General features: G+C 43.0%; 1 protein-coding gene across 2 annotated transcripts; it reads left to right on the top strand.

The window, feature by feature from the left end:
• The first annotated feature begins 871 nt into the window (after positions 1–871).
• Positions 872–21,659, top strand: agla (amylo-alpha-1, 6-glucosidase, 4-alpha-glucanotransferase a). 2 transcript variants are annotated; one of them, XM_028472669.1, is made up of 35 exons: positions 872–967; positions 2,747–2,854; positions 4,737–4,947; positions 5,461–5,630; positions 5,718–5,921; positions 6,715–6,896; positions 7,746–7,857; positions 7,930–8,056; positions 8,323–8,425; positions 8,771–8,868; positions 9,086–9,225; positions 9,297–9,484; positions 10,978–11,101; positions 11,708–11,871; positions 11,992–12,093; positions 12,204–12,359; positions 12,851–13,001; positions 13,077–13,201; positions 13,271–13,386; positions 14,159–14,293; positions 14,703–14,833; positions 15,766–15,902; positions 15,980–16,113; positions 16,334–16,509; positions 16,785–16,887; positions 17,197–17,320; positions 17,469–17,570; positions 17,655–17,766; positions 17,837–17,972; positions 18,233–18,345; positions 19,163–19,374; positions 19,539–19,636; positions 19,787–19,874; positions 19,952–20,085; positions 21,073–21,659. In XM_028472669.1, exons 2-35 carry the CDS (start codon positions 2,767–2,769, stop codon positions 21,194–21,196), a joined length of 4,620 nt encoding a protein of 1,539 aa, XP_028328470.1. In that variant the 5' UTR covers positions 872–967; positions 2,747–2,766; the 3' UTR covers positions 21,197–21,659. The 2 variants fall into 2 exon arrangements, with proteins under 2 accessions (XP_028328470.1, XP_028328469.1); XM_028472668.1 differs by lacking the exon at positions 10,978–11,101 and adding an exon at positions 10,335–10,458.
• The last annotated feature ends 98 nt before the right edge of the window (positions 21,660–21,757 follow it).

Below are 21,757 nucleotides of genomic sequence, written 5' to 3'. Positions count from 1 at the left end.
CACATTTTTGTGTTAGACATTTTACAGCAGTATACATAATGTTAACATGTTTTATTTATTTATTTCACATGTTTTTAAATTATGTGGAGAGTTTGCTTTAACTTGTTTCCGACAATAAACTTTAACATGTTTTATTTTCAGTTTGTGAGGCTGAAAACTGAAATTTCAAAGATGATATTTTGGTGATTTTCAGTATAATAAAGAAAAGTCATGATTTGAGCTTTTATAATTGATTCTCTGTGGAGTTAAATTAATATGTGAAATATAGTGTATTGTGTTTAATTCACATAAACACCGTTTGGATTGAATTAAAGTGAATAAATCCACATTTTTTTAGCTTCACTTGCTGTAAAATTTTGCATTATCTTATATTCTAAACACTTTTATCGTTTCTTTGATTAAAAATCACAACGTTTTATGTTTGAAACCATTCGATGAAGTTCAAACTGGTTCTGTCCATAGACACATATAATAAATGTATTATATCATGTCTATGGTTCTGTCTGCCCAGTGACTGCAGCACATTACGTAATGCAGACGTGCCACGTAATGTTTGTGAAAAGGAGCAGTAGAAATAACACCATCACTTTTATCTAAGGCATAAAAACAAAGTGTTTGACTTTATTTCACAGACTGGACAAAAAAAAAAAATCATGAAACAATCATTCGACAATCAAGAACTAAGTAAAATATAAAATAATAATGACACAAGGAAATATGATAAAGTAAAACAAAATATTAAAAAGCAAATAATACATTTTATTAAATGACGTGAAATAAAATAGAAGTTCATGAAATTAAAAAAAAGGAAATAAGATAAAAATAGTTTTGGTTTTCTCGCCGCCTTTAGTTCAATAATTACGGTAACACAGTGTAAGCCACGCCCCCTCACGTCTCGGCCGCTGCTTGCAGTAGAATACACACAACAGTGTGTGTGACAGATCTGTGACACCCACACACCTCACAGGTGAGTCACGTATTCATATTTACATTAACGTTCTTTGTCGTGTTCAATCTGCGCCTCGGTTTTCGATTCCCGAACCGGAGCCGAAGTCCGTTCACATTCCCGTTAAAACTAGAGCTCGGCTGCTCCGCCCACTGAGGCGCGCGGCTGCTCGCGGACAAACAATGTGACAAACTAACCAAAGTATGTTTGCGTTAAAGTCACTAAACATGAGCCGAATCCTTACTACGACCTTCATGTCCAAGAACTAGTGTGTTTTCTGCTTTTTGATGAATGTTATTTTACACAGACAATAAATGATCCCATTTGTTAATTAAGTTTTGAACGCAGCCGGTTTCTGCGTGTTTGCACTAAAACACAGTGTTTATCATGACTTGGGGGTGATTTTAGTGTTAAATGTGTGTTAATGGTGTAGTGTTGGAGAACATTAGAAATGAACAAAGTATGCTTCACACAGCTGGGACTTTTAAAAATAGTGTGACATTAAAGGCTGGATTCCTGACCTTGTTCTGCGCAGACGCAGAACGTTCACAGATCCATGGTCCGTGAACCTGTCGTACATACTGTTGTGCGTGTGCGTGCGTGCGTGTGTGTGTTACAGATGTGATATAAGATTAAAACACCTGCTGCTCTTACTTATTGAAGCGTCAGTTTTTGTCTATTTCCTGAAAGTTTAGCATTTTTCGATCAAACTAACAACACAAAGTCCAATGAAACAGTTTTATTTATTTATTTATTTATTATAACATAAGTTATGTGCCTTATTTATATTGTTGCTGAGCGAGGAAGGAATTTGTTTCAAAATATAAAAGCTGAACATTCAACCGAAAAAACAAATATTTTTCTCTGTATGTTTAAAATCAGTTTATATGAAACTAATTTAGACTGAAAATACACAGAAAAATACAGTAAAGACTTGAAATAAAAAATAGACTGAATATATATTTAATAAATTACTAAAACAGGCAAAACAGACTAAAAATGCACTAAATAAGATTTTTGTAATTCACTGAACCTAAATGTGAGGACTTACACTCTGATGACTAAACTAATAATATCAACTTGTAATTCACTGCTATAAGGATGATTCTATAATAGATTCTCGTAGCGTTGACATCCATGTGGTGTAGAATAGTTTCCTGATGTCGTTTCAACACTTGTGTGTGAAGCTGATTTCCAAACTCTGTCGTCGTGTCTCAACCTTTCAACGTCTGACATTGAACCATTCTCTCTCTTATCTTCTGCAAACTTTGACTTATATCTGCATTCAGAACCAACCAATCACAGGCCGGCATTCTGACACCAGGACCAACCAACAGAAGATCCAAATATTCTGATTTCTTTTGTCTTTTATTTTGATAAGAAAAAAGGATTTCTTCAAATTATCTCTGTGTGACGGTTAAATTCCACTTCAGCTGTGATCGACTTGTTATTAATATTTTTGAGCTGAAGCAGGAAAAGGAAATGTTTGAGCAGGTTTTTCTGCACATTCTTTGTTTCTTCCTCAAACCTGAAGCTAAAGTTTATCTGATGCTCTAGTCACACGCAGCGAGCACAAGAACACCTGCAAATACACCTGCTTTAATATTATTTATTTTAATTCAGGTTCAGACCCCGTGACCCTGAAATAGGACAAAGCCTGTCTGAAAATGAATGGATTTTTTATTTGTAATTTAAATTTATTGTTTTAACACTGTAAGCCCAATGTCTGACCCATGTAGATGGATAAAATAATTAATGGTGTGTGTGTGTGTGTGTGTGTGTGTGTGTGTGTGTGTGTAGGAGGACAGACCCATCCTACTATGTTACCTCAGCATCTGAAGCAGATCAGAGTCCTGATGCTCAATCACAAGGAGAACTTAGAGAGGATGCTGTACCGCCTGGAGCAGGGTGAGGGACACGCACCACACTTTGACCACCTGAGGACGCTCTGAGCCAGCCAATCAGCATCTTGTGTGTGTGTGTGCTGAGAGAATGTCGTGATCTGACACACGCTCATCAAACAGTTCCCATGTGTTCCCACTGAGCACTTAGAGCAGCTGGTGTTAGAGTCAAACTGGTCATCATGTTATCCTGTGACACTCAGAACACTTAGAGCAGCTGGTGCTAGAGTCAGACTGGTCGTCATGTTATCCTGTGACACGCAGAGCACTTAGAGCAGCTGGTGTTAGAGTCAGACTGGTCATCATGTTATCCTGTGACACTCAGAGCAGCTGGTGTTAGAGTCAGACTGGTCATCATGTTATCCTGTGACACTTAGAGCAGCTGGTGTTAGAGTCAGACTGGTTATCATGTTATCCTGTGACCCTTAGAGCAGCTGGTGTTTGAGTCAGACTGGTCATCATGTTATCCTGTGACACTCAGAGCACTTAGAGCAGCTGGTGTTAGTCAGACTGGTCATCATGTTATCCTGTGACACTTAGAGCAGCTGGTGTTAGAGTCAGACTGGTCATCATGTTATCCTGTGACACTTAGAGCAGCTGGTGTTAGAGTCAGACTGGTCATCATGTTATCCTGTGACACTCAGAGCAGCTGGTGTTAGAGTCAGACTGGTTATCATGTTATCCTGTGACCCTTAGAGCAGCTGGTGTTTGAGTCAGACTGGTCATCATGTTATCCTGTGACACTCAGAGCACTTAGAGCAGCTGGTGTTAGTCAGACTGGTCATCATGTTATCCTGTGACCCTTAGAGCAGCTGGTGTTAGAGTCAGACTGGTCATCATGTTATCCTGTGACACTCAGAGCACTTAAAGCAGCTGGTGTTAGAGTCAGACTGGTCATCATGTTATCCTGTGACACTCAGAGCACTTAAAGCAGCTGGTGTTAGAGTCAGACTGGTCATCATGTTATCCTGTGACACTTAGAGCAGCTGGTGTTAGAGTCAGACTGGTTATCATGTTATCCTGTGACCCTTAGGCAGCTGGTGTTAGAGTCAGACTGGTCATCATGTTATCCTGTGACACTTAGAGCAGCTGGTGTTAGAGTCAGACTGGTCATCATGTTATCCTGTGACACTCAGAGCAGCTGGTGTTAGAGTCAGACTGGTTATCATGTTATCCTGTGACCCTTAGAGCAGCTGGTGTTTGAGTCAGACTGGTCATCATGTTATCCTGTGACACTCAGGGCACTTAGAGCAGCTGGTGTTAGTCAGACTGGTCATCATGTTATCCTGTGACACTTAGAGCAGCTGGTGTTAGAGTCAGACTGGTCATCATGTTATCCTGTGACACTCAGAGCAGCTGGTGTTAGAGTCAGACTGGTTATCATGTTATCCTGTGACCCTTAGAGCAGCTGGTGTTAGAGTCAGACTGGTTATCATGTTATCCTGTGACACTCAGAGCAGCTGGTGTTAGAGTCAGACTGGTTATCATGTTATCCTGTGACCCTTAGAGCAGCTGGTGTTTGAGTCAGACTGGTCATCATGTTATCCTGTGACACTCAGGGCACTTAGAGCAGCTGGTGTTAGTCAGACTGGTCATCATGTTATCCTGTGACACTTAGAGCAGCTGGTGTTAGAGTCAGACTGGTCATCATGTTATCCTGTGACACTCAGAGCAGCTGGTGTTAGAGTCAGACTGGTTATCATGTTATCCTGTGACCCTTAGAGCAGCTGGTGTTAGAGTCAGACTGGTTATCATGTTATCCTGTGACACTCAGAGCAGCTGGTGTAAAAGTCAGACTGGTCATGTTCCTTCAGACTCAATAATTGTTTGCAGCAGCTGGTGTTCCAGTGTAACTTGTGACCATGTCATGTTGTGACCTTGTGTCTCAGGCTTTGAGCTCCAGTTCCACCTGGGTCCCAGCCTGCAGGGCTCCCGTGTGCAGGTCCAGACCAACTATCCTGAGAAGGGGAAATCCTTCGTACGCTCTCACTTCAGATCCCTGTCCTGGGTCTACCCCACAGGGAGGGAGGAGGACTCTGATAAGTTCTGTTCTCTGGATCTGCAGACGGCCGGGTCCTACGAGTTCTACTTTGGATACGAGTGAGACACACACACACACACACACACACACACACACAATATTCCTGAATTGAGAAGATGGTAAATTGTTGTGAAGCTGCTGTTTCTGTATTGATATGAAAAAATTGAAAAGCAATCAGGGTTTTTTTGTTGTTGAAAATTAATCAGTCAATGCAAAGTTATAGAAAAATAATGAAGCCTTATTATAAAAAATAAGTAGCATTTGTCACAACATTTGAAACAATATTTGGAAAAAGCTGCTGCAAAATTAGGTGTTTTAGGTCGTATCAATCACAGAAATTGGCCATTTAATCTTAAAGGTTCTGAGAAATAGGAAAAGGTCATGTTACATATTAATTTTTAGAAACCATTTTTTATATATAATAAAATAATATATTGAACAGCGATTTTCCATTCATTTCATGTCATTTTAAGGAAGAAATACTATATCATTATCAGGATATAAATCTATCATCACACAGTACTACAAACACACACACACATGGTTGTAATAATGAGTGTGTGTTCTTCCAGTGGCGTGGAACGTTCTGGGGGCGGGTACATCGTGGTGGACCCTGTGCTCCGTGTGGGCCCTGAGAACCAGGTCCTCCCTCTGGACTGCATCAGCATCCAGACGTACCTGTCCAAGTGTTTGGGGACGTTGGACGGGTGGATGGACAGGCTGGGAGTGGCCAAGGAGTCCGGTGGGTGTGGCCTCCATCGTCCCCATGCCACGGCACCCCACACAGCGACTAACAGAGTGTGTGTGTTTGTGTGTTTGTGTGCACCAGGATACAACATGATCCACTTCACTCCTCTACAGACTCTGGGGAAGTCTCGCTCCTGCTACTCATTGGCCGACCAGCTGAGCCTTAGCCCTGAGTTCAGCCCTGCAGGCACCAGCTACACCTGGGATGACATGGGAGCGCTGGTGGAAAGGTTGAGGACGGACTGGGGCATGCTGTCCATCACTGACGTGGTTTATAACCACACTGGTTAGTGTGTGTGTGTGTGTGTGTGTGTGTGTGTGTGTGTGTGTGTGTGTGTGTGTGTGTGTGTGTGTGTGTATATCAGGTGGTGTGTGTGTGTGTGTGTGTGTGTGTGTGTGTGTGTGTGCGTGCCAATTATAGTTGTAATCGCGTAAATAATTATTATATACAATTATGGAATGTAATTGTAATTTTAAAAATATGTTGCTGTTGTAATTGAATTCAGATAATTGACTTTGTATTTGCCATGAAAATTCTATAAAAGTTGTAAATTATATTTTAACGCAAAACTATGTTACAGTTCTACACATGTTAATAATTATTAAAATATGTTTCATATCAAGCTTTCCCAAATTTTACCAGTTTAACTAAGTATATAAATCGAGGTGTATACTGACAAAAAAGCCTCAGACGTCCACACCAAAAATCTTAATACCAATAATATCATTGATTAGGAAGCTTAACCAGGTAACCTAGAGATGATAAACTAATTAGCTAATAAATAACATTTTTATATGTATCCTACAGCTGATTTAAGACATGGGTCAAACTGACCTGACACAAGAGGAGGGCTATGTTTAATAAGGGTGATTTATTAAAGGCTCAGTAATTGTGATTAATTGTAATTGAACTTTAGTAATTGAGAATGTAATTAGTGAGGATGTATTTCAACCTTTTTCAACCTTATTGCTAATGTTCAGCTAATGCTAGGTTAGTGTTAATGCTAATGCTAGATTAGTGCTAATGCTAGGCTAATGTAATTGACCTGTGTGTGTGTGTGTGTGTGTGTGTGTGTCAGCCTCCAACAGTCAGTGGATCAGAGAACATCCAGAGTGTGGCTACAACCTCCAGAACTCTCCTCACCTGCGTCCTGCTCTGATCCTGGACCGCACCCTCTACCATCTCACCTGTAAGGTGTCTGAGGGCGGGTACGAGGGGCGGGGCCTACCTGCTGACATCACAGACCACGCCCAGCTCAATGTAGGAGCCGCCACCTGGTCATTGGGTTGATGTTACGGTTCGACTGGTGGTCATGTTATTCTGTGACTAATAATGAAGAAGAATAAGATGAATGTGAACACTGTCACCAGTTATAACAATGACCAGTTGAACTGATACACCAACAATTAAACTGTTTAGTGTGAGACGAACACAAACTGAGTAACTACTAAAACAAACGCACTTTTATTCAGTACTCTTACCATTGGTGTTATAGTTCGACTGGTGATCGTGTTATCTTTTGACTGATTCTAAGACCAGATGTCAGGGATTTTCAGCCTTGGGGTTGTGATCCCATTTTGGGTCACCTAGAAATAAAATGGGGTTGCCTAAAATTTCTAGTAATAATAACATTTAAAAATACTGATTAGGATTACATTTTTTAATGAATTTATCTATTTTGCACAATTAAAAAATGATACATAATAGCACATAAATAGATAAAGAGGCAGAAAGCTCAAAGAGCTTAAATAACAATTTATATATATTTTTTTTTAAATTAAAATATTACACACAATCCCAAACAAATGTAATCTATACTTTCACTAATTTCTCAAATATAAATCTAGTTAAAATAAAACACAGTATAAAATATCTGAGCTGGCACATCTTTTATTTGTAACACAGTACAATAAACATGATAAAATAAACTAATTTTAGATCTGGGGTTGCCAGAAATTTATGATAAAATAAAAATGGGGTCACAACACGAAAAATGTTGGGAACCACTGCCATGTGTTATTCAACCTGTGCTTGTATTCAGTCATTAGTTATAACGATCACCAGCTGAAGTGCGACACCAAGGCGGAGCCTATTGTTTTTCTCTCTCAGGCCCTTCGCAGTGTGCTGTGGGACAACGTGTTCCCGCGTATCAAACTGTGGGAGTTCTTTGAGGTGGACGTGGACGTTGCCTTGGAGACATTCAGGACTCTGCTTCAGAAAGGTGAGGAGTAGGCGGAGCCCGAGGGCAGGAGGAGGAGAAGAGAAGCCGTAAACCCTGAGAGTTTGTCTGCAGGTACAAAGCCTGACCAGACTAAGACTGGAGGGAAACCAGGGCTGAAGATGGTCCAGGACCAGCAGTACCGTCGCTATGGAAACCGTGTGGACATGGACTCGGCTCTGGAGACGTTCGTACCTCAAAGGTATTGGAAATGTTAGAAAAACACTTCATGATTTCAAAAATAAAGGAATAAAAAATTAAAGACGGAGGGTTAATCACCATTTAGAATGCTCACCAGTTAAAGCTAAACACCGGCTACAAACTTGTAGATGAATGAACGATCAGATAAAAAACATCGAGATAAAATACAAAGAGAGGTGAAACTATTACTGTAAATAAATAAAGGATGTAGATGTTTTATCATATGAATCATAAATCAATAAATAATAAAAGCTGTTCTCTCTGCAGCTCATCACTGCCTCATGTGGACGAATGCTGCGCTCAGCTGAAGAACAAGCTGGACCAACTGAACCAAGAGCAACGAAACATAGTGCAGCAGCATCAGGAGCAGGTGAGCACATCTGTAACCAAAACACACATCTGTAATAGATAAAACATCTGTAATAAAAACACATCTGTAATAGATAAAACATCTGTAATAAAAACACCGATCACGACTGTAGCGACTCACAGCCCATGATGATACATTTATTAATTATCGTTAACTCACCTTCTTCTTCTTCTTCTTCTTCTTCTTCTTCTTCTTCTTCTTCTTCTTCTTCTTCTTCTTCTTCTTCTTCTTCTTCTTCTTCTTCTTCTTCTTCTTCTTCTTCTTCTTCTTCTTCTTCTTCTTCTTCTTCTTCTTCTTCTTCTTCTTCTTCTTCTTCTTCTTCTTCTCCTTCTTTCCTCTAACCAGGCAGTGAATTGCATTGTGGAAAACGTAGTGTATGAACGTCTGGCCAGCCACGGCCCCAAACTGGGTCCCATCAGCAGGAAGAACCCCATAGTGACCAGGTAACACTGACTCTGAGACATGATCCACAGAGATCTGATAAAGAGCTGATGAGGATTACAATGAGGTCACCGTAATCATTTGTAATCCGATTATATATGTAATAAAAAAGACGATGTTTTTAAAGGTGTAACGAATATCAGTGTGTTACTGTGTAAGAAAATGAAGTGCACAGATGAATGCCCTTCAAAATAAAAGCCTGTGACTGTTGTGTCTCAGGTACTTCACGTTCCCGTACAAAGGTCTGACTCTGGATGAGGAGCTGGAGCTGATGGAAGACCCTGAGAAAACACGACACTGTTTGGCTCACAATGGCTGGGTGATGGGAGACGACCCGCTCAGGAACTTTGCTGAGCCAGGTAACCCAAGCTATACATGTGTGTGCGCGTGTGGTGTTAAGTGATGCTCCTCCTCCTCATCTTCATCACAGGGTCCAACGTGTACCTGCGTCGTGAGCTGATCTGCTGGGGCGACAGCGTGAAGCTACGCTACGGGAAAGGACCAGACGACTGTCCCTACCTGTGGGAACACATGAAGCAGTACACAGAGATCACTGCCACGTATTTCCATGGAGTCAGACTGGACAACTGCCACTCCACGCCACTGCACGTCGCCGAGGTAACGCCACACCATGCCACGCCCACAAACGATCATTAATGTTTAATTTTACTTCAATTATCACAAAGTTGTATTTTTGTATGTTATTTGAGTGATTTCATGTTTTCTTTTGTTTTGTGTGCTTTTAGAATCAGTTTTTGTATTTTTCTGTTATTTTTGTGTATTTTTGTTTTCCTTTTATATATTTTTGTTGTTATATTGTGTAGCTTTGTTGTCACTCTATATGTTTGCAATTTATTTGTGTGTTTTTGCAGTTGTTTTTTGTTATTTGAGTGATTTTATGTATATTTTTTTGTGTTGTGTGTTAATAATAATAATGGCTTGGATTTACTGTATATAGCGCTTTTTTTGAGGAGACTCAAAGCGCGTACAAAAAGCATTTTTCATTCACACCAGTCACTCACACCAGTCTAACCGGTGGCGGTAAGCTACAATGTAGCCACAGCTGCCCTGGGGCAGAATCGTGGCTGCCATTTTGCACCTATGGCCCCTTAGTTCAAAACATACAGCTATGATTTAATGAAACCTGTCACAAGATAACATGATGACTAGTTGAAGTGTAATTTTTTATTATATTTAAATAAATAAAATTTAAGACATTGTTGCATTGCTTTGAAATATTTTTTACAGAAAATTTCATTTTTTCACAATATAACAAAAATACACGGCTACGATTTAGTGTTCTGTTGTTACATCAGAAACTAGTCACAAGATAACATGATCACTAGTCAGAGCGTAACACCACAGGGTCAGAGGCCTGTGTACTTGTATATAATCCCTTTATTTTGGTAACTGCAGTGTTTCTTCCTCTCTCCATCATGTGTGCGGTGCATTGCTCCGCCCCCTCCAGGCCATGTTAGACGCTGCGCGAGCAGTCCGACCCAATTTGTATGTGATAGCCGAGCTGTTCACGGGTAGCGAGCACGTGGACAACGTGTTCGTTAACCGTCTGGGAATCACCAGCCTGATCCGAGGTAGCGTTCGCATGTGAGCGTGTCCCTGCGTGTGGGCGTGTCCAGCACGACGGCCCTAGCTTCACTGCACACCGCGGTTCCTCTAAGGCTGTCGGACTTAGAGGCGTTGGATTTGTGCCGCACCTCTGCACGAGTGAAAACTAACTCTCTCTGCTCTCACTAATTCATTATGAACCAATCAGAACACTGTATTCTCAGATCAGGAAAAGTAGTCACAAGATAACATGTCCACGAGTTAAACTGCAACACCAACTAGTTCAGCATCTTCCTCCTCAAAACACAGAGGTAAGATGAGGTGACACATTGGAACCGTCTCAGGATGTTTGATCACTGCCTCTGATTGGACGATAATCTGCCAGTCAGATTTGGTTCCTTTCTTCTGATTGGTTGATGGTTGTGTGGCGTGTGTAATCCTGGCGAGGAGGTGGTTTCTGCTCCCTCAGAATGTCATTCCTCGAAGACGGACTAACTGCACTGCTTCTCTGTTGCCCCGCCCCCTTCCTCCCTCGCTGCTTGCAGTTCATGCTGGATGTGGCCAGAAATGTGTGTCCTAACCTGTATGTGGTGGCTGAGCTTTTCACCGGCAGTTCTGAGCTTGATAACGTCTTCGTTACCAGGCTTGGGATCTCATCGCTCATACGAGGTACATCAGACGTCACATGAAAACCTGAACTCAAAGACTTGAACTCAAAGACTGGAACGGAAATACTGGAACGTAAAGAATTAACCGTAAAGACTTGAACGTAAAGACCTGAACTCAAAGACTTGAATGGAAATAATTAAATGTAAAGACTTGATTTTTAAAGACATGAACCCTAAAGACTTGAACGTGAATACTGGAACGTAAAGAATTAGCCGTAAAGAATTAACCGTAAAGACTTGAACGTAAAGACTTGAACTGAAAGACTTGAACGTAAAGACTTGAACTGAAAGACTTGAATGTAAAGACTTGAACGTAAAGACTAGATTTTTAAAGACATGAACCCTAAAGACTTGAACGTGAATACTGGAACGTAAAGAATTAGCCGTAAAGAATTAACCGTAAAGACTTGAACGTAAAGACTTGAACGTAAAGACTTGAACGTAAAGACTAGATTTTTAAAGACATGAACCCAAAGACTTGGACTGAAGGACTTTGGAATTGTGAGCGTCTCTGTGTATTGAAATGATTGGTGGTTGACCTGTGAGTTGAGTCACTTCCTCTCTGAGTAAACGAGCTGAGTGTGTGTGTGCTGCTCTCCTCACTCAGAGGCCATGTCGGCCGCTGACAGCCATGAAGAAGGACGACTGGTTTATCGTTACGGAGGAGAACCAGTGGGAGCCTTTGTCCAGCCCAGTCTCCGCCCACTGATGCCCTCCATCGCACACGCCATGTTCCTGGACGTCACGCACGACAACGAGTGTCCCATCCAGGTGAGTGTCCCACCCATCTAGGACAAGTTTAATCAGTATACACCAGTACAAACCAGTAAAAAGGGGCGGGGCCACAGATGGCCTAACGGTTTGAATGTGTGCGTGTGTGTGCGTCCTCAGCTGCGCTCAGCCTTCGACTCTCTGCCCAGCTCTGCCATCGTGTCCATGGCGTGCTGTGCTACAGGATCCACACGAGGATATGATGAACTGGTTCCACATCAGGTCACACACGAGCGCTCTCACGTGCACTAATGCATTCCTCATCAAGACACACTGCGTGAACATAGTTTTTATTATTCCCTCTGTGTGTGTGTGTGTGTGCGTGTGTGCAGATCTCGGTGGTGAAGGAGGAGCGTTTGTATCCTAAGTGGAACCCGTCAGCTGATCCCAGCTCCACCAATGAGGTGGGACCTCACAGTGGGATCATTGCTGGGAAACTGGCAGTGAACAGACTGCACCAGGAGTTAGCAGCACACGGATTCAACCAGGTACACACATCAGTGTGTGTGTGTGTGTGTGTGTGTGAGGGAGCAGCACAGATTCAACCAGGTACACACGTCAGTTACAAGTGATCACACAAAAGACACACAATAACCATCTGTCAATTAACCAATAGTTTTTGTTCAATAAAATACACTACAGCAAAAAACACATAAAATGGCAACAAAAGCACACACAACTACTGCCAAACCACAGGAAACGGGACCCAAAAACACACAAAATGACAACACAAACGCACAAAAACACAAAATGACTGTAAAAACACACAAAATGACAACACAAACACACAAAATTACTGCAAAAACACACAAAATGGCACCAAAAACCACACAAAAACACACACGACAACAAAAGCACACACAACTACTGCAAAAACACACAGAATGACATCACAAATGAACAAAATGGCACCAAAAAGACACACCTGTGTGTGTCAGGTGTTTGTGTAACAGCTCCTTTGTGTGTGTGTGTGTGTCAGGTGTTTGTGGACCAGGTGGACAGGGACGTGGTGGCAGTAACTCGGCACTGTCCCAGCACCCATCAGTCTGTGGTGATGGTGAGCAGGACAGCCTTCAAAGACCCAAAGACACACTCATACAGCAGCACCGTGCCCCCCATGTTCATCCCTGGTGAGGCCACGCCCCCTCCCCGCCCTCAGCATTTCTCTGATCTTTGTGTTAAACGTGTTTGTGTGGCTCTAACAGGGAAGATAGAGGAGGTGGTGCTGGAGGCCAGGACGGTGGAGAGAGAGGCAGAAGTTTATCACCAGGACCACAAATACATCAACGGACTTCCTCAGTACACCGTGGAGCTCAGAGAGCACATCCAGGTGTGTGTGTGTGTGTATGTGTATGTGTGTGCATGTACGTGTGTGTGCTAACAGCCTCTGTGTGTGTAGTTGGAGCAGAGCTCTGTGGTGAAGCGTGTGGGCGTGGCCACGTCTAAAGGTCGCTCTGAGTTTCTTCAGGAAATCCACTTTGAGAAGCTCACACCAGGCAGTGTGATCGCCTTCAGGTCAGACACCCATGACTCTGCAACATTAACAATGACTCTGCAACATTAACAATGACTCTGCAACAATAACAATGACCCACCAACATTTACCGATGACTCTGCAACAGTCACCAAAGACTCTGCAGCATGTACAATGACTCGGCAACATTTATTGACTGCAACATTTTCCCACGACTTGGCAATGTTTACTAATGACTCAGCAACATTTACCATGACTTGGCAACATTTACTGATGACTCGGCAACATTTAGAATCAGAATCAGAATCAGAATCAGAAATGTTTTATTTGCCATGTACAGTTTTGAGGACAGTACAAGGAATTTGACTTTTACAACAACATTTACAGATGACTCAGCAACATTTATACATAACTCAGCAAAATTTACCATTATTCTGTTACATTTACCCATGGCTCAGCAGCATTTATCCATCACTCAAAACATTTTCCCTGACTCTGTGACATTTACCATGACCCAGCAACATTTCCAAATGACTCATTAATATTTATCGTTAACTCATCAACATTTACAATGAGTACAAAGAATCCTTTTACTTTTGTACGTTTGCTAAATGTGCGTGATTTAGCAGACCAATGACTCAGCAAATGTTTTGAGTGAGCCAAAGAAACTGATGAGTCAGAGTTTTCTTTTACAAATCTAAAATCTAACATCTTCACGCAGCACATTTGCTGAGTCAGTTGTTTGACACCACATGCGACAGCGTCTGATTGAAATGTTGTTTGCCCCGCCCCCTTCCTCTCCTCCTCCTCCAGGGTCAGTCTGGATCCAGAGGCTCAGAGGATGGTGGGGGTTCTGCGCTACTATCTGACCCAGTTCAGCCCCAAGTACAGGAAGGGCAGCACGCCAGATGACACGCCCCCAGAGGAGCTGCAGAAACCACTTGCCCAGTGAGTGGATACATCGGTGTATCACTTTAACTGGTCATCGTTATAACTGGTGACTCAGTGCTTACATTAACGTGAGCGATATAATTAAAAAAAAAACAGCATTAAAGCTTTGCCTCTGACATGACGAGTCACTATTTATAATGATCATCAGTTGAACTGATAGACCTCACATCTTTGTATGAGAAATAAGAAGCAGTCAAACAGAAACGCTCTGAAAATTTTTAATGATTCATTTGTTTTACATGTATTTTTGGTCAGGATGTAAAAGTAAAGCTCAAATTATTTTCAGTGTAAATTTCAGACACCAAATCCAGTTAGATAATTTAAATAATATGGCTGCAGGTTTTTAATGTTTTTAATTCCATTTCTTCAGACTTTTATACTGTCATATGTTCTTGTTAATGTTCAGGCTAATGTCTAAGCTAACGTTAGCCGACCTCAACGTTCTGCTGTTCCGCTGCGACGCTGAAGAACAAGAGGACGGAGGAGGATGTTACAGCATTCCAGGATGGGAGAGCCTGAAATACGCCGGCCTGCAAGGTTTCAATTCATTCATTTATTTATTCATTTGTTAGTTTGTTCATCGATGAACTCTTTCATTCATTCATTCACTCATTTGTGTGTTAGTTCATTCTAATGCTGAAAGGTTAACCTTAATCGCATTGATATTGAGCTTTTCACTACTGCGATAACGTAACCTCAGATGTGGAGGTTTTTTTCTTCCGTCTCCATCATTTGAGTGATATGTATGTTCGCCAATCAGAATCGCCAAGAACCGCCTTCTTGGGCTGCTGGCCAATCAGAGATGGTTACAGGACACACACTTGTATGCGCTGCAGCGAGTCTCAGTTACACCTCAGTTGAGTGCGTTAACAACAACTACACTAGGGCCCTGTAAAATCCACGCTAACAGAGTCGCGGACGGAATCGTCCAATGAAAACAGAATCTACCACTGAACGCGGAAGTGGACAGAATTGGGAAAAACGCCGTCACCTTGAGGAAAAGGATGTTTTTTTATGGGGAAATGTTTCGGGGACCACTTATTAGGTGCACCGACCGCCCCCCTCCCGTCCTGGCTACTTCAAACACAGTCTAAACTGCACTAAACACCTTCTAAACTGCCAAAAAACTACGCAAATCATCACTGACTCCTAAATCCGAGCTGACCAGTGCCCGCTTAACTTTAATGTGTCTGTGGAACTCCGTCCGTTTCTCGTGTAGCTGCATCGCTCTGTAAGAACATGATCAGCTTTAATCAACTTCGTCTGTTCAGTGTTTAAACATCTAACCAGAGCTACAGAAGATCTGTGGATAAAGTTGTTCTGTTGTTGTGGACGAGACCATCAATACCAGGGATTGTTCATTTATTCTAAATCACACTGAGTTTTACTTTGAAACGCTGCGACACAAAGCACGACACTTGCGTTACAATATCTCCATTTTTGAAAATAAAAACCCTTGAATGTTGCAGGACTGATGTCGGTGCTGGCTGACATCCGTCCCACCAACGACCTGGGTCACCCTCTGTGCACTAACCTCAGAGAAGGAGACTGGCTCATTGACTATGTGTCTAATCGTCTGAAGACGAGGGACGGCCCCCTTTCTCAGGTCTGCACCCATTGGTTTAAACGTACCACCACCACACGTGTGTGTCATTGAGTTGTGTTGTTGTTGTGCGTCCACAGGTGGGTTGTTGGCTGGTTGCCATGTTCTCCTTCCTGAAGCACGTCCCTCGCTATCTGATCCCGTGTTACTTTGACGCCATCCTGGTGTCAGCTTACACCACCGCGCTGGACTCCGCCTACAAACTCATGCCCAGGTACGACCAGTCACGTCAAAGTCACCAAGATCACCAATCACACTGTAACACTAACTTACACATGATCACCAGTTCAGCACAACATTACCTGATGCTCATTTGGAATTAAGCAGCTTCAAAAAAGAAAAGAATGATTATTTCTTCTTCTTCTTCTTCCTCCTCCTCACACTAACATGGCTCCTCCCTCCTGCCTCTCTTCACTCTGACCTTCTCCTTCCAGTTTCATCCAGAATGGCTCCAGCTTCGTCCATCACTTGGCTCTGGGTTCTGTCCAGATGTGCAGTGTGGGGCGAGTCCCCGCCCTCCCGCCTCTGTCCGCCTCATTAGAGGGCGTTCCTCGTCGCGTCAGTCCAACCACAGGCCAGGAGGAGCAGTGCTGCGTGTCAATGGCTGCAGGTGTGTTCCACTTTGACTGGTGATGAAGTTATCCTATGACTGTTTCATACACTCTGAGCACACCCTCAGCTGGTGGGATGGATCAGCTGGTAATCTTGTTATTCTGTGACTGATTTTTTTTTTTTAAATTCTCATCTTTGCAGCATTGAACGAAAAGAGGATAATAAGTTTAAAAACACACAAAATGAAAGGAAAATAACACCAAATGACAACAAAAACTCAGTTCCTTTGTATAATCATGGTGTGTTTTAACGTCTGCTGTTCGTCTTCTTCAGGTCTTCCTCACTTCTCTGCCGGGATTTTCCGCTGCTGGGGTCGAGACACGTTCATCGCTCTGAGAGGTTTGATGCTCCTCACCGGGAGACACACGGAGGCTCGGTACGACACACAACACGTTACAGCTACTGACACACAACACGTTATAGTTACTGACACACAACACGTTACAGCTACTGACACGCAACACATTATAGTTACTGACACACAACACGTTACAGCTACTGACACACAACACGTTACAGCTACTGACACACAACACGTTATAGTTACTGACACACAACACGTTAGAACTACTGACACACAACACGTTATAGCTACTGACACACAAAGTTAAGTGTTTTTTTGTTGTTGTTTTATTTTGTGTTTTTTTCTTGTGCGGGTGTGTGACCTTCCTCCGTGTTACCATAGAAACATCATCCTGGCCTTTGCCGGGACTCTGCGTCACGGTTTGATCCCCAACCTGCTGGGAGAGGGACGTTGTGCGCGCTACAACTGTAGGGACGCTGTGTGGTGGTGGCTGCAGTGTGTCCAGGTGAGGACACACACACACACACACACACACACACACACACACACACACACACACACACACACACACACAATGCCACAGAGACATCACACCGGAACTCAAAGACTTGAACTCTTAGACTTGAACCTAAACCTAATATTCTATTCTGCAGGATTACACCGTCCACGTCCCTCAGGGGCATCAGATCCTTGAATGTCCCGTCACACGCATGTACCCGACGGACGACTGCGAGCCCCGCCCACCTGGAGAGGTGGTACGTACACACACACACACACATTTGTGTGACTCACTGTGTGTGTGTGTGTGTGTAACGTGTATGTTGCGCGCGTGTGTGTAGGAGCAGCCTCTGTACGATGTGATCCAGGAGGTCCTTCAGCGCCACCTCGTGGGAATTTCCTTCAGAGAGAGAAACGCCGGCCCTCAGATTGATCGCAACATGAGAGATGAAGGTAGAGGGCCCCGTGTTTGTGTGTGCGTGTGTGTGTGTGTGTGTCTCTCACCCTCTCACCTGGGTCTCAGGCTTTAACGTGGTGGCTAAGGTGGACCTAAGCACTGGATTTGTGTCTGGAGGAAACCGCTTCAACTGTGGGACGTGGATGGATAAGATGGGCGAGAGCGAGCGAGCGAAGAACAAAGGAATTCCTGCGACGCCGCGGTAACCCGACACCCCGTCACTGTTTACATTAAAAACAATGTTTAAAATAGAGCTGCAACTAACAACTTTTTTGTTTGTTTATCGATAATGTCGACTAATCATTGCAGCCTTAAACAGATTTGATAAATATAAAGCTGTTACATCAGGAGCTTTAATGGTGTTGTGTTGCCTCCTGCGGGTCAGTGTTTCAGTAACAGTGCGCCCCCCCGTGGACATGTGAGGAACAGCGCTTACGTTTCCGTGTTTTTCTTCTTCTGCAGAGATGGAGCGGCCGTGGAGATTGTGGGCCTCAGTAAGTCTGCACTGCGTTGGCTGGTGGACCTTCACGCTAAAGGACTGTTCCCGTACGACGGCGTCACCGTGAAGATTGACGGTAACACCGCCCTGTCACTGAGGCTCCGCCCCCCCTTCTTGTGTGTTTGTGTGTGACCATTTTTAAATAACCATAACTTGCTCAGTTTTCTACCGATTTGGTTTGTTATAAACGTCAGGTGTCGTTATGCATCCTCATTATTGTTATCCATTTTTTCTTTCGTCTGCTTTAACTCCGCCTACACCATTTGTCTGATTTTGACAAATAAGCTATCAATCGCTTTTAGAATTTGTAACTTAAAAAAAAAAAATTCTAACTAATTTTTTTCTTTCCCATTCATTTCTCCCCAGCCATTCTTCATCTGATTTTGACCATTCAATCTTTAACATGTTCAGCTACTACCTTCAACTTACCATGTCAGAAATAAACTGAATAAAATAAATAAATAAATAAATAAAAACTTTTTTATCCCATTTAAACCTTTTTCAACCTCACTGCTAATGTTCAGCTAATGCTAGGTTAGTGCTAATGTTAGGCTAATGCTAATGCTAGTGTAATGCTAACGCTAGGCTAATGCTTGGTTATTGCTATTGCTAGGCTATTGCTAATGCTAGGCTAATGTAACGCTTATGATAACTCTAGGTCAAAACTAATGCTTTGTTTATGCTAATGCTAATGCTAGGTTTTTGATAATGCTAGGAAACCAAACAATTTGTAAATGCATCCAGATTTCAGTGAGATAAGAGTATTTAGGTTTGTGTAGATCACTCACCTTCTCTCAGGCACCACAGGCTCCACCAGAGAGCTGCCTGTGGTAAAATGGCTGCCTTTATTATAAATATTTATGTGTGTGACGGTGCGTATTGTCCCTGTGCAGGCGCAGACACCCGTGTGTCATACTGCCAATGGAACCAGCAGCTCCAGCAGAGCTTCGAGGCCTGGTTTTGGGTCTCTGGAGAACCCAACGACCCCAACGAGCGGCGCCAGGACCTGGTGCATAAGAAGCAGATCTACAAGGACAGCGTGGGGGCCTCCAGCCCCTGGTGTGACTACCAGCTACGACCCAACTTCACCATCGCCATGGTGGTGGTGAGCACAGCGCCAACACACACACACACACACACACACACACACACACACACACACACACACACATTCATATTATGTTTTAATCTATTTTTTCTTTCTTTTAGAAAATGTTTAAATTAATGATAACTGATTAGATCAATTGATTTGTGCGTGTGTGTTTTCAGGCTCCTGAGCTGTTCTCAGTAGAACGTGCATGGAAGTCTCTTAAAGTTGTGGAGCAGAAACTTTTGGGGTTCCTGGGAATGAAAACACTGGACCCAGAGTGAGTCTTCATCCTTCATCCATTCATATATTTACAAATGAAGTTCTGAATAATGTATTAGTGTTGGGTTTGTGTTGTTGTATAGCAGCATTATGTAGTTGTATAACAGTGTGTTGTGTAGTTGTGTAACAGAGTTGTGTTGTGTTGCAGTGACATGGTGTACTGTGGTGTGTACGACAACGCCCTGGATAACGACAACTACAACGTGTCTAAAGGCTTTAACTACCACCAAGGCCCGGTGAGTGACATCACATAGAGAGGCTGTGATTGGATGGTGCTGACAGCCAATCACAGAGCAGCTTGTTCCCGTGGTAGGAGTGGCTCTGGCCTGTCGGTTACTTCCTGAGAGCAAAACTCTACTTCGCTAAGCAGCGCGGGGAGGTGGAGCTAGCTGAGACCATGACGCTAGTGAAGAACGTTCTGTCACGACATCACACGCACTTGGAGAGGTACGATAAGCCCCGCCCACTCACACACGCACGTAGAGAGGTAGGATAAGCCCCGCCCACTCACACATGCACGTGGAAAGGTATGATAAGCCCCGCTCACTCCTACACACACCTGGAGAGGTGGGAAAAGCCCTGCCCATTCCCACACGGACACACCTGGAAAGCTAGAATAAGCCCCGCCCCATCACACACATGCACCTGGAGAGATAGGGTAAGCACCACTCACTCCCACCTGGAGAGATAGGATAAGCCCCGCCCCCTCACCCATGCACCTGGAGAGGTATAATAAGCCCCGCCCAATCCCACACACACACCTGAAGAGGTAGGATAAGCCCCCGCCCCCTCATCTCTGTTATTTTGTTTGTTTTTTAAGTGAGATATTTTGTGAGTTTTTGGAGTTATTTTGTTAGTACGTACATTTTTTTTTTATAAAGCGCTTTTTGCAGATAAAAATCACAAACTGCTGTTCAGAACAGAGGAGAAATTAAAACAACAGGAGCAACATTATATTAGGATAATAAAAGTTAAAAAAAAATCAATTTAACCAAAAGCTTTTCTGAAAAGTTTTCAAATGTTTCTTAAAAAAGTCCACACAGTCAAGCTTCCGGAGGGACTGGTGAAGATCACTCCAGATTCTGGGGCCACAGTCTGCAACGTCAGGTCTCCCTGGGTTTTAAAATACGTTTTAGGGATTTTTAGGAGACCCTGGCCTGAAGACCGAAGGGTGCGCCCTGAAGTGTAGGGGCACAACAAGTCAGTGATATACTGAGGGGCCTGGCCATGCAACGCACGGAAAGTAAGAACTAAAGACCTGCTGATGGTGTTTAGGGCGCTCCCTGCTGGTTCAGTTTGTCAGTGTCTGCCAACAGGTTGCCATGGCGTTGTCATGGTTACTGAGCATCAAAAACATTAGACACTGTAATTTAACACTCATGCATGTTGTTTTTTTTAATCATTTAACCTTTGATCATCGTTAACCCCCCACAGGTCCAAGTGGAAGGGTCTTCCTGAGCTGACCAATGAGAATGGTCAGTTCTGTCCCTTCAGCTGTGAGACTCAGGCCTGGTCTATTGCCACAGTGATGGAGGTGCTGTACGACCTGCACGACTGAAGATTCTGCCTCCTCCTCCTTCTCGCCACTGTGTTCGTCTGGCTGTCCCACGCCAACATGTCTCCTCACCTTTAAAGAGTAACTGTAACAAGTCTAAGAATCTGAGCAGAGATGAGTTTTAGATCAGATACTAAACAAAGATCTTTAGTTCAGAACATGAACCGTGTGTTTAGTTTGCACGTTAGCGTTTTAATCCCAGAGTTTATTTCCACGTGTAAAACTTGTAGCTAATCACGTGAAACAGGAAATGACTTCACATGCTCACAACATGACTGTAACGCAAAGCGATAATAAGTGTTTACACATATCCGTCCTCCGTCCCACAGCAGCTCAGTGATGATGTCTGTTCTGGGAATCAAACCCACACCTGTACCTGTTGTATGTGTCTCTGTGTGTAAAACTTTGGATTAATATATTTCACACACTGTGTGTATAATAAAGTAAAGCGTCACATGAACTCTGAGCTTGTCCCGTGTCTCATTTAACCTCTTAAGCCCCAGCTACTTTTTTCCCAAAATCACATACCCATAACAAATAACGTTTGTTACAACTAATGTTTGT

This window comes from Gouania willdenowi, chromosome 17 (assembly GCF_900634775.1).
Source record: "Gouania willdenowi chromosome 17, fGouWil2.1, whole genome shotgun sequence".
Lineage (NCBI taxonomy): Eukaryota > Metazoa > Chordata > Actinopteri > Blenniiformes > Gobiesocidae > Gouania > Gouania willdenowi.
Note: the sequence above shows the minus strand (reverse complement) of the source record. Positions and strands in the feature narration are given on the sequence as shown.